Below are 15,996 nucleotides of genomic sequence, written 5' to 3' on the forward strand. Positions count from 1 at the left end.
TTGAGAGCATCTAGAGGAAACATTACTGTTGGAGTGCATCGAAGACCTACACCACTCAGCACACACTCTGTTCTCACTGCTCCCATCAGGAAAGAGTTATAGGTGCCACAAGGCTAGCATGTTCAGGATCAGCTGCTACCCCTCCACTATCAGAATCCTCAACGACAAATTCAATCAGGGACTTATTTAAGACTTTAACTTTTGCAGTTTATTTACTTTTCTCCCTCTATTGCAGTTTGTTCACCTTTCTTTATTGTTTACCTATGTACATTGACTACGTTTTTTTTTGGGCAGTACTAATAATCGGTAATTTTGCCTCGCCCGTAGGGAAAAGAATCTCAGGGTGTTATGTGATGTCATTAATTTTTAAAAAAATTTAGACATACAGCACATTAACAGGCCATTCGAGCCCATGTGTCCGTGCCACCCAATTTACATCCTATTAACCTACAGCCCCTGTAGATTTTGAATGGTGGTTGGAAACTAGAACCCCCCCCGCCAGAGAAAAACCCACACGACGCAGGGAGAACATGCAAACTCATTACAGACAGCACGGGATCCCAATCGCTGGAAAGCGTTGCGCTAACCCTGCCACTAATGGACACTGACAATAAATCTGAAATGTCCTTCCCGTCAATGACGTCTGACTCACATTAGATCTGATTGTCCAGAGCCAGGTCAACCTTTGGTACATTACCCTCCTTCCCTTCTAGAAACACTACTTCCTTACACATCAGGGTGCTGCTGTTAAATCTTTTCATTCTTTCATGCAATGGATTGAAAGCCCTCCTACGTGGGACGATTGGGACCTGGGCACAGTTGGGCATCATTTCGAGTCAGGTGAGGGATTTTTCCCAGCAAAATGATCAGCGTCCTTAAAGATGTCCTGTCATAAAACAACTGTAATATTACACAAAACTTGCTTTAGTCTTCCACAAGGCAGATAGATTCACCACAGAAGAAACTGGCAGGCAAAGAAGTCCCAGAGTCAAAGGGTCCGTGGATTCGCCTCCAGGGCTCCCGCAGCCCACACAGTCCAAACCATCGGCAACCCGAGCTCCAGACCCAAGCTTCCCATCTGATCAGTGCCCGTGGCACCCTCTCGCATCCCGATTCCTGGTACCCTTCACCAGCCCGTCCACAGCCACGTTTTAATGCGTTCATCTTAATCCCCTGCTGGGATGGGAACCCATATCTTTGCAACATTAGTCCAGGGTCTGGAAATGTAGCCCAGTTAATGCAGTGGAGAAAGCGGGTCGTTTTTATCTGATTTTGGCTTGCTCCTTTCGATTTCTGGCTGAAGTTAATGTACTTCATGGAGGTTATTGACCTAACCTGCCAAGCACAACTCAGAGTGAGAATAAGATAACCACTATTTGGTCCCATCCACTTCGATCTTAGAATTGCAGACAAACGAAGACGGCATGCTTTGTTTTACAAGAGCGGGGACGCAACTGGTGCTTTTTGAATCCACCTCCCTTCTTGACATCTTAAGGTGGGTTAGTAACTTGCACTGCCGAGTCATTTGCTCAAAACTTTGGAGCTGCGCCTGTGAAGATCCCAACGGTACTGTAAAGGAAATCCTTGGGATGTGAAGGAGAGCGGGTGGAGGGATAAGAAACGGGGGAGGTGGGGGGAACGGACACATTCTCCTGCCCAAGAATCTGGAAGAAAAATCCTTGTAACCCCGAGGCCGATCGTAGTCAGCTTTACAAAAATAAGCACATGTCTCAGACACCACCCGTCCCACCTTCGGATCACTCTCCCCCGTCCCACCTTCGGATCACTCTCCCCCGTCCCACCTTCGGATCACTCTCCCCCGTCCCACCTTCGGATCACTCTCCCCCGTCCCACCTTCGGATCACTCTCCCCCGTCCCACCTTCGGATCACTCTCCCCCGTCCCACCTTCGGATCACTCTCCCCCGTCCCACCTTCGGATCACTCTCCCCCGTCCCACCTTCGGATCACTCTCCCCCGTCCCACCTTCGGATCACTCTCCCCCGTCCCACTTTCGGATCACTCTCCCCCGTCCCACTTTCGGATCACTCTCCCCCGTCCCACCTTCGGATCACTCTCCCCCGTCCCACCTTCGGATCACTCTCCCCCGTCCCCTGGGCAAACGCTAACTGCCAACGTTAGGCTGAGACAGAAAAGAGCCGGAATTCAGTTCCTGGAGAAGCAATTTCGAATTCAGCTATTGTTTCGTTCCGTCCTGAGAATTTATTTCGCCCGACTCACTGGTGCCGTCTGCCTTTCAATGTTGAAAACTCAGGGCAAGTTCCTTCGCACGAGTGGGAATTAACGGGGTGGGGAGCTTCAGATGTTGCAGTGTTCTTTTAAAAAACCTGCAGTCCTATCGATGAACATAGAATACCTTAAATACATAAAATACAAATCACCGGATCACACTGAAGGCAGATCTGGAAAAGGCAAGTATTTCCAATCTTTTTTTGGGGGGGGAGGGGGAAGCATCTATGTTTTTATTTCTCTGGCCAATTTCATTCTGCGAAGTTAAGACCCTGCATTTCCAGACACCCTTTCTTATTCACAAACCCAGGTCTGTCATGCCAGCTGATCACTTCGAAAGACGGCGCCTCCCGCTAATCTCTGATGCAACGACTGGCACGGAGTGTGGGTGCATTCTCTCTCTTTCCCCCTCCCCCGGGAAATAACGGCCCAGCTCCGTGTGGCCCCCGACGCCCACGCAATGGGAATGAAAGTTGCGAAGGCAAGTTTCCCGGTGCGCCACTGGTCTGCAGTTCGTTGGAACAGGCGGAGAGTGGCAGGCACTCGCCAGCTCGCACTGTCTCTGTCTGCAGTTCAGTTCCCCTTTTCCTGGAGGCACGGTGTGGCTTCCAATTCTGGGATCCGATCCACCCGCAGGCATAGCAAACATTCCTGTCAAATTAAAAAACCTTCGAGCTGCGCCACACCGAATCCAAACACAGCAGGTCATCCGTTCGCAACGGTAACCCAAAAAGAGAGAGAAGCCCCAACCCCAATGCATTGAGGGAGCTGTTATCTATTAAACACATTAAAAAAAAGACCAGAGAATCATTTGCAGCGCAAATCATCATCAAATCAAACTAAACCCACAATTAAAATGCACTGATAAGAGACAGTGTCAGGAAGTGCTGCTTGACTTTGGGGGCGACAGAACCAGGTACCTCATCTTTTCTTAATGGGTGTTACCTTGATGAAGGGCTCAACCCCGTGTATCTTAATCTTTGCTCTATAAAGGACCTGCTTGAGTTTCTCCAGCTTTGACTTCAACCACGGGCGCTGCGGACTTTACTCTTTCAATTCTTCCATGGGGTTGTAGAATCAACCCTCCCTCTCTATTTCCCGCTGAACGATGGAAACTGGAGTCAACTTGCATTCGGCCCCGTTAAAAGTCACGGTGCGCACCACCTACCTTGGCAAATGCCAACTTCGTAGCCGGTGATGGAGTCGCCGCTGAAGGGCGGCTTGATAACGCACTGGAGGCCGAGGTCGCAAGTGCCGTACAAGCCGTAGACGCCGCCGCAGCTCTCGTTCTGCTGCTTGGCACAAGTGGCGCAGCAGCCGCAGAAGCCCATCAGGATGCTGCCCGAACAATTCCTCGGCTCCTCGCACTTGGATCCGTCGCAGGGCAAGCAGACCAGAGCCCGGCCACTCTGAGCCCAGAGGTGCATCACTCCCAAAAACCTCAGAGCCAGGTACATCCAAGAAGGGGCCATCTCCGCCACCTTTTTTTAAAAAATAAGTTTGGAAAAAAAACTTTTTACCACACCCCCCCCCCCAAAAAAATCTGTCCCCTCCTCAAAAAAAAATGCAGTAAGAATCGCAGGGAAAGTTTTTAAAAAATCTTCGAGAGGTGAAGTCTAAAAAAATAAGATCACCTCCAAATACAGACGCAATTCAATTTAGCACCATGCAAAGAATAAAATGCAAACAAATTCCCCCACCCCCCCCCAAAAAAAGTTTCTTCCTGGTAAAAAGAACCAACAAAGTTGAGCCGACTTCTTATTTTCTTCTTCGCCTCTTTCAACTTCTGCAATGTTTTTCCTGCTGTTGTTTTCTGAGATGCCAGCGATTCCTCTCCTTTTCTGCTGAAGGTGAACAGGGTCTGGGTTTTTATTTTTCCCACCCCCTCCCCTCCCTCCTCCTCCTCCTCTGAGGCTGGAACGAGCGGTCCTAAAGCGAACAGCGCCTGAGCTTGGCTTGTCACACGAGCTTGGTTTGGCTTGATCGCACGCCTCGGAGCTGAGTGAGTGGGGCAGCGAGCGGCGCTCGACCCCGCAGCACACATGGACCTCGACACGGGCCCCGTTCCAGCCAACCAGCCCGCTCCCTCGCCTGTCAATCCGCCCACGCTGCCATTGTGACGTGCCCGCGGAGCCCCGCCCCTCCCTCCCATGGCAGGGCCGCCCTCCCCGAACAGGGCAGTGCGCGTGCGCGCATTCCACACATTGTTACATGGTCGATCCGCTGTAAATTCCCCCTTTCTCCGCCTCCTTATTGTCCTGCTCCGATATTTCTTGTAACTCTGTGCATTTCCTTTTAAAATTCCAAATGCATGCACACCATATGAAGACCCTGGCGACATTTCGAAGCCCCCTCATTTCTCAGGTAACCAACAAGAAGAAACATCAGATGAAAGTAAACATCAGTTCACATGCTAGAGCTTCATTGAAGCTTCTTTATCCTTAAACATTCTGAACCCAATCTTTTGACACTTTTGCAATATTTAGCAACTGGAAGCGCTTCAGTGGGCAAAGGGGGTGGGGAGTGGAGGTGGTGACTCACTTAAATTACAGGAAGTAACTGGATGAGCTGTGCTCCGTCAATCTGTGCCAAGTTTTAAATGCTTATAACCCACCAATCCATTCTGACCCTTCCCTCGGCCCAAATATTAAAAAAAACGTCCCATCAATGGCATAAAGGAGGTCAAGAAGAATTTTCTGTGCCACATTCCAATGGGGTTACACAGATATTTTGTTTTACACGTGGGGACTGGAGCGGATTCTGCTTCCAGCAAGTGCAGAGCTGCAAAAGGACAGTAACTTCTCCAGGCTTCTGAGCGGTTGTCAGGGTCACCCCGTGAGATCCGAAGGAAATTCAATCGCCAGTTCACAGGAAGGTTGAGAGTTTGCGCTGGTCCCAGCGCAGACCTCACCGAGCAAGCGATAAAAGACTAAGTCACCTGAACTGGCGAACAGATGAAAGCTTCTGGCAATCTCAGCGGAATGGGAGAGGGATCTACTGAAGTCTTTCTTGGGTGGTGAACTGAGATCAGCATTTACTGCTCTTCCCCCACCGCTTGTCGAACTTGAACCACCGCCATCCTCCTCCAAGGAAGGGTCCCGACCCGAAACGTTGACCACTCCTTGACTCCCGCTGATGTTATGGTCTAGGTAACAGCATCTGTCCCCGTGGGTGTTATTTTCTGATTTACCCCCGATGACAATGAAGTACTGTAATTGTTTTTTTTTGGGGGGGGGGTGATACTTCTGACTGCCATTTGACTGTGTCCTTCGAGGCATCAGGAGCTCGGATGGCTGGGACTGGGTGGCAAGGTGCGTTCGGAAGCTGGGGCGAGGATCTGCGGTCGGGACCATGGGGAGCTCCTGTGAGTCTGCAGCTGAGGCAAGGGGTTGCGGTTGAGTTCGGATGGGGCCAAAAATAGGGGGTCGACTTTTACACGGGTCACATGGAAAACACATGATTTTTGGGGCCAAAAAGGGGAGGGGGATCATTACACGAGTATATACAGTAATGGTGATCATTTAGAGTGGTGTAAGCCTGCAGGTGGTGGTATTCCCATGTGATTTGGCCCTGATGGTGGAAGTCATGAACTGGATGCATATTCAGCTTATTGAATTATGACTAGATTCTCATTGTGGCACTTAGACATCCCACCAGAGTCAAATGCATCATAGAATAATGTGATCATAGAATTGCAGCATGCGGAAGACCATTCAGCCCATTAAATTTACACCAGCTCCCAGTTGAGCAATCTCACCAGCCACTTGTGCCTCACGTTTCTCGATAATTTTATGATGTATTTTGTCCCGACTGACTTCCTAATTTTCCTTTGAAAGGACTGGATAATTTTGTATACATCACCCCAGCAAGCAGACATTTTGAGATTAAAAGCACTGTCTGTGATATAAAAACAAGAATTTCAAATTTCCTCTGTGTCTTTGGCCACAAATTTTAAACCAGTGCCCTCAATCCTCGAAGCATCTGCTCTTGGGTGCAGTTCTCCTCTATCATCCATCTCACACCAGTTCAGATTTTTTACACCTCTATTAAATCTCCTCGCAACACGCTTTGATCTGAGAAAAATGCAATTCCATTTTTGTAACATTGTGATATATGAAAACTGTAGTTTTACATGAGTTCACTATAAATAAAATATTCAAAAAGAAAAACACAATTCCAACTTCTCCAATCTGCCCTCTGCTGAATTACCCCATCTCAAGTTCAAATTCAAGTTAACTGGCTCAGTGAGAAAATTTGTTTTGTGAGCAGCCCAGCTAGTCAACCCATATGTAGTACGTAAGCTAAATCAGTACGGAGTGCAGAGTTACAGAGTGATAAGTTAGTTCTGAACAAAGGCCAGATAATTTTACCAGTGTGAGATTCATTTCGCAACTGATCATCATCTCTGGACTAATTGTAGTGAATTTTCTCTGCACCCTCTCCACAATCTTCCCATCCTTTCTACAGTAAGATGAGCACATCACACACAATACCCAGCTGTTGGCAAACCAATATTTCAAGCAGTTCAACATAACTACCCTGCTTTTCTACCCAATGCTGCTGTGTGTGAATCTCACAATCCCAAGGTTGGAATCAGAATTTATTGCCAGAACAAATCACGAAATTCGAGCGGGGGTGGGGGTGGGGGTGGGGGTCCTGACCAGGCTGAGCAGTGGGTGCAGTATCTAATGTGACGTTTGACATGCGCTGCACCACTTCCTCTCTCTGCCTTCCCAGACAACGCGATGCCGAGGTGCTGGAGCAATTGGAATCTCTCTTCAACAGCACCCCTCTGAGATCTGCACCCTAGGAGGCTGCCAAGTTGGCCTAAAAGTAGCACCAGGCCTGGACATACCACAGCCCTCAAACTCCTCACGAAGTTTAGCTGCTGGCCAAACTGTCATCATGCCCTTTCACTTTGAAAGATGTATGCAGCTAAACACCTAGATCCTTCTGATCCTGTACACCACACATGTCAAACTCTGGCCCGCAAGATCATTTCAAAAATGTATTAGAGGTGGCCCGCCCTTCAGCGAGAGCCGATGCTGTTTTTTGGTAATGAGACCCCCACCATCCTCCCCCTTCATTGCACATCCTTCCCCATTGTAACACGAGAAATTGTAACACGAGAAGTCTGTCGATGTCATCAGCCGGCAAGCCAGTTGTAAGACTCCCCGCACAACCAGTCACTTCTCCCACCTGTCACGGCGGATGGGCGAGCGCCTGTGATTTCCTGTCGGCGCGACGGGCATGGCAGGCTGCGCACAGCCCCCGGGCAGCGCGAGTCCCGTGCGACTGGCACCGGACGGCCCTTCCACAGCGCGAGCGCACTTCTCCCGGTCGCCACGGCCTTCAGCGCTTGCACCCGCGCGGACCCCAGGGACGGCTGGTTCAGCCCTGCACGTGAAGAGAGAGATGGTGGCTGTCCGCAAAGGCTGATCGGCAGCGCGCTGGGCCTGAGTGGGTGGGTAAGCAGGGGTGGGCAGAGGGTGTAGGTGAGGAGTAATGGGCAGGGGAAGTTATGGTGGTGCGACGGGCAGTTAGAGGGAGGGATGAGTAGAAGGAGGGGTGGATAGGGAAGAGGTAAAAGGGGAGAGGCAGGGTGAGTAGGGGAGGGGTGATTAGAGGGTGAGAGATGGGTAGAGGGAGGAACAGGTTGAGGGGAGAGGCAGTAGAGGGGCATGTATAGGATGGGGTGGGTAGAGGCAGAGTGAGTGGAGTGAGGGGTGAGTAGAGATTGGGTAAAGGACTGGTCAGGTAGAGGGATGGTGGGTCGAGGGTGAATAGAGGCCTAGAGCCTGAGGAGTGAGCAGGAAATGCTGAGTCCTGATGCAGGCCAAAATGGACACAGCCTGTGAATGCTGACTACATCTCCACAGGGACCAAATAGGTTTCCCTCAGGTCAAGCAAAGGGTGAACTTGAGCTACCTATTCCTGACCTGTAACATTATCCTCCTAAAGTTATATCCTAAAGTTTAACATTACATATGTTGAAAGAAGAGAAAACATGCAGATGTTGTTCAAAATTTTCAATAAATATTTAGTTCGGCCCTCGACTTAGTCCAAGTTTTTAATTTTGACCCTCCGTGAATTTAAGTTTGACACCCCTGCTCTACACCCTTTAGAACATTGAATCTATATTGTCTCCCCATACTCCATCTGTCTAAATGAATCACTTCACGTTTTGCCCCCCCCCTGTCTGCTTAGTCTCCCAGCCCATCCCATTGCCATCTATTATTAATCTCCTCATTATTTCCCACCCTTCATGCTTTGAGTCATCCCCAAATTCAGATTTTTATCCAAAGCATTCTTTTTTAAAAATATTTTATTTAATATATTCAGTAACTACCATTATTATAACATACAGCTATCAAAAAGAATAAATTGATTCCAGACACAATGGTTTTCAATCCATCCCATATTCCCTCCCTCCCGCCCCACCTCCCACCCCAAAAAAGAAAAGAAAAAAGATGCATTGAAAAATAAAAAGATTTGAAAAAAAATTAACAAAGAACCTTGGGATTGCAGAGAGAGATGTCGTGCAGCCCAACTCATCAGTTCTAACATATAGAGGAGGATTCTGCAGGGCCAGAGGGGTAAAAACAATATCATTATAAATTTAATGCCATTACCTGAGTATACGGGTGCCAAATTTGTAAAAACATAGAATATTATCCAAAGCACTCTTGTCTAAATTATAAACACACTGAAATAGCAGTGACACCAATACTAACAGCCAAAGAGCACGATCACTGCACCCTCACAGCTAAAACAATTCTACACTGCTACTTTCTACCTGTAATTCATCTATTCATGCACTTGAATCAAAAATATAAATTATTTTAATTTATCTTTTTTTGCAATAAACATGTTCCATTTGTTAATTTAATATCCTTCCATTTTATTTTTCAGATGGGGGTGGCAGTCACACACAGGCCCTTCAGCCCACCATGTTTATGCTGACCAACAAGTACCCAGCTATGCTTATCCCATTAAACAGCATGTTACTTGCCGCTTAAATGTTTACACCCACCCTATCCACGTCCATCTGAACAACACAAACTACAGGAGAACTAATAAGGGCTGCGGGTACCATGGACCAAAGAGAAGTGAACGTGTAGAAGGTTTTCCCCTGTTGGATCTTCACGCAGCTGCGTCAGCGTCAACCTCAACACAAATACCTTCAGAGAAGGAACGATTATGGAGAGATGATACAATCATTAGTCATTTTGATACAGTGACTTGAGGGATCCTTTTAAAGACATTTGGGCAGGTCTGAGAGGAAAGGTTTACAGAATCATGGGGCAGACACATGCAAATAGCCTTATGGCTTAATAGTCCAAATGGGTCTAGTTTGGATGGGCAATTTGATTGGCATGAAGAAAATGAGCTGACAGGCTTGTGACAACGCTGTACCTCTATGACCGAAAAATCAAATGATTGACATGTAACGTGGCAACAACAAGTCACACCATTCTGACAAGGCTAGCCAGATCGGATGTGCGGAGGATAGGGGTGGGAGTGGCTGGGGTGGTGGGGGGGGGTGGGGGGAAAGGCGGTCCAGAATCCCATCTCAGTCTGTAGGGCTAAGACTAAGATGAGGAGAAACCTCCTCTTTTCTATCCAGTCTTTCTAAGGGTCCTAGCTGGTTCATCATAGTTGAAGAAAAGTTCTAAATAATAAATCATGGGATGGTTTACTGCAGTTTGGTGGAGTTTTCTTGATTTCCATTTGTATTATAGAAGAATTTTCCTAAAAAATAAGAGGAGATTTTTCAGTGAAACTATGAGACAAAGTGCCCCACCCCATATCTGGAAAGGATGGGCTTGAGAGATGAGATCCTTTCCTCAACATACTACCAGTTTGTAAACACATCAATCAAATCCCACAGATCTGCCTTGAGGAAAATCTTCAAGCTGAAGATTATTATCATCTGACTCTACATATACAACCAGACAAAACAACGTTTCTCCGGACCACAGTGCATACATATAATAATCACATATGTACATAAAAATATAATTTAAAATAAATATGCGTAAATACTCGGTTAAAGGATACTGTTCACAATCCCACAGCCCATGGGAGAAGCTATTTCCCAGCCTGGCAGTTCTGATTTTGATGCTCTTGCACCTCCTTCTTGATGGTAGTGAGTAAAGATCCTATAAGCTGGATGGAAAGGGTCCTCGATAATTCTTAGAGCCCTATTTGAGCAAAGTCCAAGTAAATGTTGTCAATAGAGGAAAGGGAGACCCCAGTGATCTTCTTGGTCATTTTGATGATCTTTTCTGTATCAACTTCTGGTCCGACGCTTTGGTGCTGCCAGACCATACTGTGATGCAGCCAGACAGGACACTCTTGTTTCTGGTCCCGGAAAATGGTGTTAAGATGGGGAGGCTGGTATCCTTACCCTCCTCAGCCTCTTTAGGAAGTGTAGTCACTGCTGTGCCTTCCTGACTAACGAGGAGGTGTTGCGCTCTGTGGACTTGACCCTTAATGACTAACACCTAGAAATATTAACCAGTCACTTTTGATATGTTTGTGTGACCTTGCAGTGGCCATGATATCTCATATAAGGTCACATTCACAGCAAGGCATAGAAGGGCAGGACCAAGTTCTGATGAATGGGATTAGTACAAATTGTTGGCATAGACATTGTGGGCCAGAAACATCAGCTGTAACTGCAGTTTGGCTGTGCCATATTTCAGAGCATCCTTTGAAATATGTGGAAGTGAGCCATGGTCTTTAACTTTTCGTTTTAATTATTATTTACAGCATGGTAGAAGCCGATTCCTGACATTGAAACCTGTGTCGCCCCAATTAAACCTAATTAACCTACAACCATGTATGTTTTTGGAGGGAAGGAAGAAACTAGAACAACTGGGGAAAACTCGCGCAGTTCACAGGGAGAACAGTCAAACTCCTTACAGTCCACCAGATTGCAACCTGGTTTCCTGGCACGGTAGTAGTGCCACACTAAATGCTACGCTAACCATGTAAATTATGCTGAACATGTGCCTGTATTCCATGCTGGCACAGGGCCCTGGCTGAACCACAGCTTATCCTTTTATCCTTCAGCTTTTTTAGTGAGACATTATGTCTGTTGATGTAAGAGTTCCAAAAGGCAGTTCTACAAATGTAAAATGCTCAAGGGAAGCTTGGCCAAGTGTCGGATAATTTGCAGGTAGCCAGTTCCTGCTATTGAGTGAGAGTGTGTAGCGACTGCAAAATACAGGCTGCGTGAACAATAAAGAGGACAGAGGCAATGGTCTTTAGCAAAGAACCAGTGTCGTCATTTTATTTCTTCCAATGACTGTCTTTTCCTCCCAGTCAAACTCACTCTACCACCCCTGCACTCGCTCCTGCCATGCAGGTGACCGCGACGCTCTTGCTCCTCCTTGTTCCCACCCACGCATGCTCTTTAATATTTCCCGAGCATTGCCACTGATGCGACCAGCCCTGCGTGTGGCCACAACAGGTGAATTTCTGCTGTGGATGGTTATGAGCATGTAATATCCCCCGATCAGGTGTAGTACTGTCATGGGAAGTGACCTGAACTCTGTCTCCCAACCACAGAAGACATCCAATGTTAAATTTAAATTAAATTTAGACATACCGCACAGCATGGCCTATGGACCCATGGCGCCGAGTAAACACCCAATTGACTTACAACCCCGTAAATTTGGAAGGGTGAGAGGAAACCGGAGCACCTGCAGAAAACTCAAGCAGACATGGGATGAACTTACAAACTCCTTGCAGACAGCGCCAGATTTGAAAGCTGGTCGATAGTGCTGTGAGAGCATTGCGCTAACCACTACACTGACTGTGCTGCCCAGGTGGGTAGCACTCTTTCTTTGAATCTCAGCTCCAAGACCATGAGCACAAACGTGTGCACTGACACTCTCGAGGTGCACCTTTCCACTGAGATGATAAACTGAGGCCCTGGCTGTCATCTCGGAATGACGTGAAAGGATCTTTTGAAGAAGCCAATTGTTTTTCCTCATGCCCTGACCAATATTTATCCCTTGCACTACTTTTCTGTAAAACATTAGTTGATCTAATTCTGGGATCTTACTGCGCACATATTGGCGGGCACGCTGTCCATCCCTGTCACACTGACCACATTTCAGAGCAGCCCTCCCTTGGGTGCAACTCCCTTTGGGGCTATGGCTTCACTTGATTGCGTGTCAGCCAGTGCGGTAACTCATGGTGTCACCTCTCCCAAACCCCCATGGGCCTCTTCCCGCAACACCTATAAAAACATCAGCAGGAATGAAAACAACAGCTCGTGCCTGTAACGCGTGCAGACGATTCAAAGTGTCATTGTAATTGGGTAATAATGACAGCTCTGACCAAAGGGCATTAGAAGGTCCAAAAAGTAAATTAGCATCAAGTTTAGGCCTCGTAGGTATATTGATTCACGTAAGATGGGCTGACAAAAAATGTTTTTGTTGTTATAAATACAGGGATATTTTTATTTTAAAAAATACTAAATTTCTGCTGTAACTTGCACAAAAATATTATAGACTCATTTTGGTGTCGCCCCCTCTGATGGTGTCACCCAGTGTGGTCCGCACCCCCCCTAGTGACACCACTGCTCGGGAGCATCCTGGAGAGGACTGTGAAGGATGCCACATAATTGTGAGACATTTTCTTTCATTCCTGACCACTTTTATCCCTCGGTTCTTTTCTGAGCAATTGCTTTGCACATTCTGTGTGGGAAGGACAGCCAAGGCACATTTTTTAAAAATAAATTCTGTAAGCCTGCATCTGTTCGCAACCCGGCTGAGACTGATTAGAATTGTCAAAGAGGTAGAGAGGGAAGGAAATCCACTTCAAATCTATATCTCAGCGAAGAAAGAGCAGGGTGTGAATTCAATAATGTAACCCTCAATATTCAGTCCCATAAAGAGCCACAAATTATACCCTTTAAAAGTACATTAAAAATCCAAAGTACTTGGATATTATCTCGTACCATAGTTTAAAATGGAAGTTTTTGTGTCTGGCAGACATTAAAATGGTTACCTTGTAACTGTGCATGGTAGCCTTGCAAATTCACTATGTAACTTCGCATGTGGAATGTGCACTTTTGGTGTGGCATGCAGAGAAGGATATTTTGTTTGCCTTTGATGTGGGTTTGGAATTTTTGAACGCAAAAATCAAGCAAACATTCAATTCTAATAGCAAAGAAAGAGACACTGGAGGGACAGGGGATCAGGCAGCGTCCATGGGTGAAAACATTTTGGCTCAGGACCTTTTATTGACACTAAAGTGAGGAGGCAAGACATCATTAAAGAGAAAGGATAGGACTGGCTGGGAAGGTTTCAAGAGGTGACAAGATACTGGATAGATGAAGGTGGGAGAATATAGAACACTATAGCACAGTACAGGCCCTTTGGCCCTCAATGTTATGCCAATGCATATATTCCATTTAAAAAAGTATTAACCCCTCCCTACCTCGTAACCCTCTATTTTCTTCCATCCATGTACCTGTCTAAGAATTTCTGAACTACCCCCAATCCTTCAGCCTCCACCACCATCCCTGGCAAGGCACTCCAGGCCCCCACAACTCTCTGCATAAAAAATCTTACCCCCTGATGTCTCTCCTAAACTTCCATCCCTTCACTCTGAACATATGCCCTCTGGTGTTTGCTATTCCTGCCCTGGGAAACAGGTGCTAACTGTTCACCCTATCTATGCCTCTCATAATCTTGTAGATCCCTATTAAGTCTCTTCTCAACCTTCTACGTTCCAAAGAGAAAAGTCCCAGCTCTGCTAACCTTGCTTCATTAGACTTATTTTCTAATCCAGGAACATCCTAGTAAATCTCCTTTGCATCCTCACTATATCTTCCTTCCTATAATGAGGTGACCAGAGATTTGTAGAGTTGCAACATGATCTCCCTACTCTTGAATTAAATCCCCCTATTAATGAAGCCCAGCATCTCATAGGCTTTCTTAACTATCCTATCAACCTGTGCAGTGACCTTGAAGGATGCATGGATTTGGACCCCAAGGTCCCTCTGTTCATCCACACTTTTAAGTAAATGACCATTAACCCTGTACTCAGCCTTCTGGTTTGTCTTTCCAAAATACATTAGCTCACACTTATCTGGATTGAACTCCATCTGCCACTTCTCCGCCCAACTCTGCATCCTGTCTATATCCTCTAGTAACCTTCGACAACCATCAGCTCCATCCACAACTCCTCCAACTTTCATGTCATCTGTAAACTTACTGACCCATACATCCGCCTCTTCATCCAGGTCAGTTATAAAAATCACAAAGAGCAGGGGTCCCAGAACAAATCCACTCGTCACTGACCTCCGGGAAGAATACTTTCCTTCCACTACTACTCTCTGCTTTCTTCCTGAAAGCCAATTTTTATCCACACAGCCGAAGTTCCATGGATCTCAAGCCTGATGTCTTTCTGAACGAGAAGTGGAGAGACAGGTAGGAAAGGAAACCATATGCTGTGGGAGTGGGGGGGGGGGGGGGGGTGGGTGGGTGGTCTAGATTACACAGAGAAAAGTGAGAACAGGAACAAGCAAAGGAGAGATGGAAACAGCAGAATCAAACAGAGGTGAGGGTTATCTAAAACTGGAAATTTCAATGTTCATGTGGTTGGGTTTAAGGATGTCTAGGAGGAATTTGAGGTGCATAACCTCATCCTAGCAGTGAATGAAGCCAGGAACAGACCTGCCTGTGGAGGAACGGTGAGGAGAATTTAAATAGATGGTAATTGGTTGCCCTGCTTGGACCCCAAGTTAAAGGGCAGGTGGTCACCCAATCTGTGTATAGCCTTACTAATGTAAAGGAATGCCTGGACAACCTGGATGCTTTCATTATTTTGCGTTAATGCAACAGGATACATCAAACAGCCATTCCCCGACATATGTTTGAGTTCCATTCTAACCAGCCGGTAGGATCTTGACATGGACGTGGGTCAGACGTATGTGAGCAAGGCATGTAGAAGTCATATACCTCCACAGCATTCTTTGGGGTTTAATGCAATAATGGTTTAATCCAGTACAAAAATTCATTAGATTTGCTGTTCTCAGTGCCAAATGTGGGAGGTCCTAGAATCTTCTAGCCTCCCGGGTGTCCATGTCTGCACTAAATGTGATGAGCTGCAGCTTCTCAGGGACCGTTAGGAAACTGGAACTTCAGCTCCCTAGTCAGGGAGAGTGAGGAAGTCATAGACAGGAGTTACAGCCAGGTGGTCACACTAGGGTCACGGGAGGAGGATAAGTAGGTTACAGTTAGGAGAGGGAAAAGGAAGAGTAAGGTACTGGAGAGGACCCCTGTGACTGTAACCCTCAACAATTGGTTCTCCTCCTTGAGTACTGTTGGGAGGGACAGCCAAGCTGTGGAAGGCATCAGTGGCTGTACCTCTAGCACAAGGTTGTCCTCTGTAGCTCAGAAGGGTAGGGAAGGGAAGAGGAGGGCAGTAGTCATAGGGGATTCAATAGTTAGGAGGACAGATAGGGGATTCTGTGGACATGCTAAGGAGAACCAGATGGTGGTTTGCCTCCCTGGTGCCAGGGTCCGGGATGTAGCTTCCCATGTCCAAGACATCCTAAGGTGGGAGGAAAATGAGCCAGAGGTCTTGGTACATGTTGGTACCAATGACATAGGGAGGAAGAGTGTAGAGGTCCTTAAAAAAAAGAGATAGGGAGTTAGGTAGAGAGCTAAAAAGAATGACCCCAAAGGGAGTAATCTCTGGATTACTACCTGTGCCATGCAACG

The 15,996-nt window shown here is 46.8% G+C and overlaps 1 protein-coding gene and 1 long non-coding RNA gene across 2 annotated transcripts in view; one reads left to right on the forward strand and one right to left on the reverse strand.

Moving 5' to 3' along the window:
• Positions 1 to 4,328, reverse strand: part of crim1 (cysteine rich transmembrane BMP regulator 1 (chordin-like)) — a 287,206-nt gene extending 282,878 nt beyond the window's left edge. The window contains exon 1 of the mRNA XM_069930938.1: positions 3,417 to 4,328. Coding sequence (XP_069787039.1) covers positions 3,417 to 3,720 — 304 coding nt within the window. The 5' untranslated portion in view covers positions 3,721 to 4,328. The remainder of the gene's footprint in view (positions 1 to 3,416) is intronic.
• A 69-nt stretch (positions 4,329 to 4,397) lies between these two features.
• On the forward strand, positions 4,398 to 9,952 carry LOC138760385 (uncharacterized). Its single transcript, XR_011355581.1, has 2 exons — positions 4,398 to 4,612; positions 9,161 to 9,952. It is a non-coding gene; the product is annotated as an uncharacterized lncRNA (long non-coding RNA).
• The last annotated feature ends 6,044 nt before the right edge of the window (positions 9,953 to 15,996 follow it).

The sequence above is a fragment of the Narcine bancroftii genome, chromosome 4, assembly GCF_036971445.1.
Source record: "Narcine bancroftii isolate sNarBan1 chromosome 4, sNarBan1.hap1, whole genome shotgun sequence".
NCBI lineage: Eukaryota > Metazoa > Chordata > Chondrichthyes > Torpediniformes > Narcinidae > Narcine > Narcine bancroftii.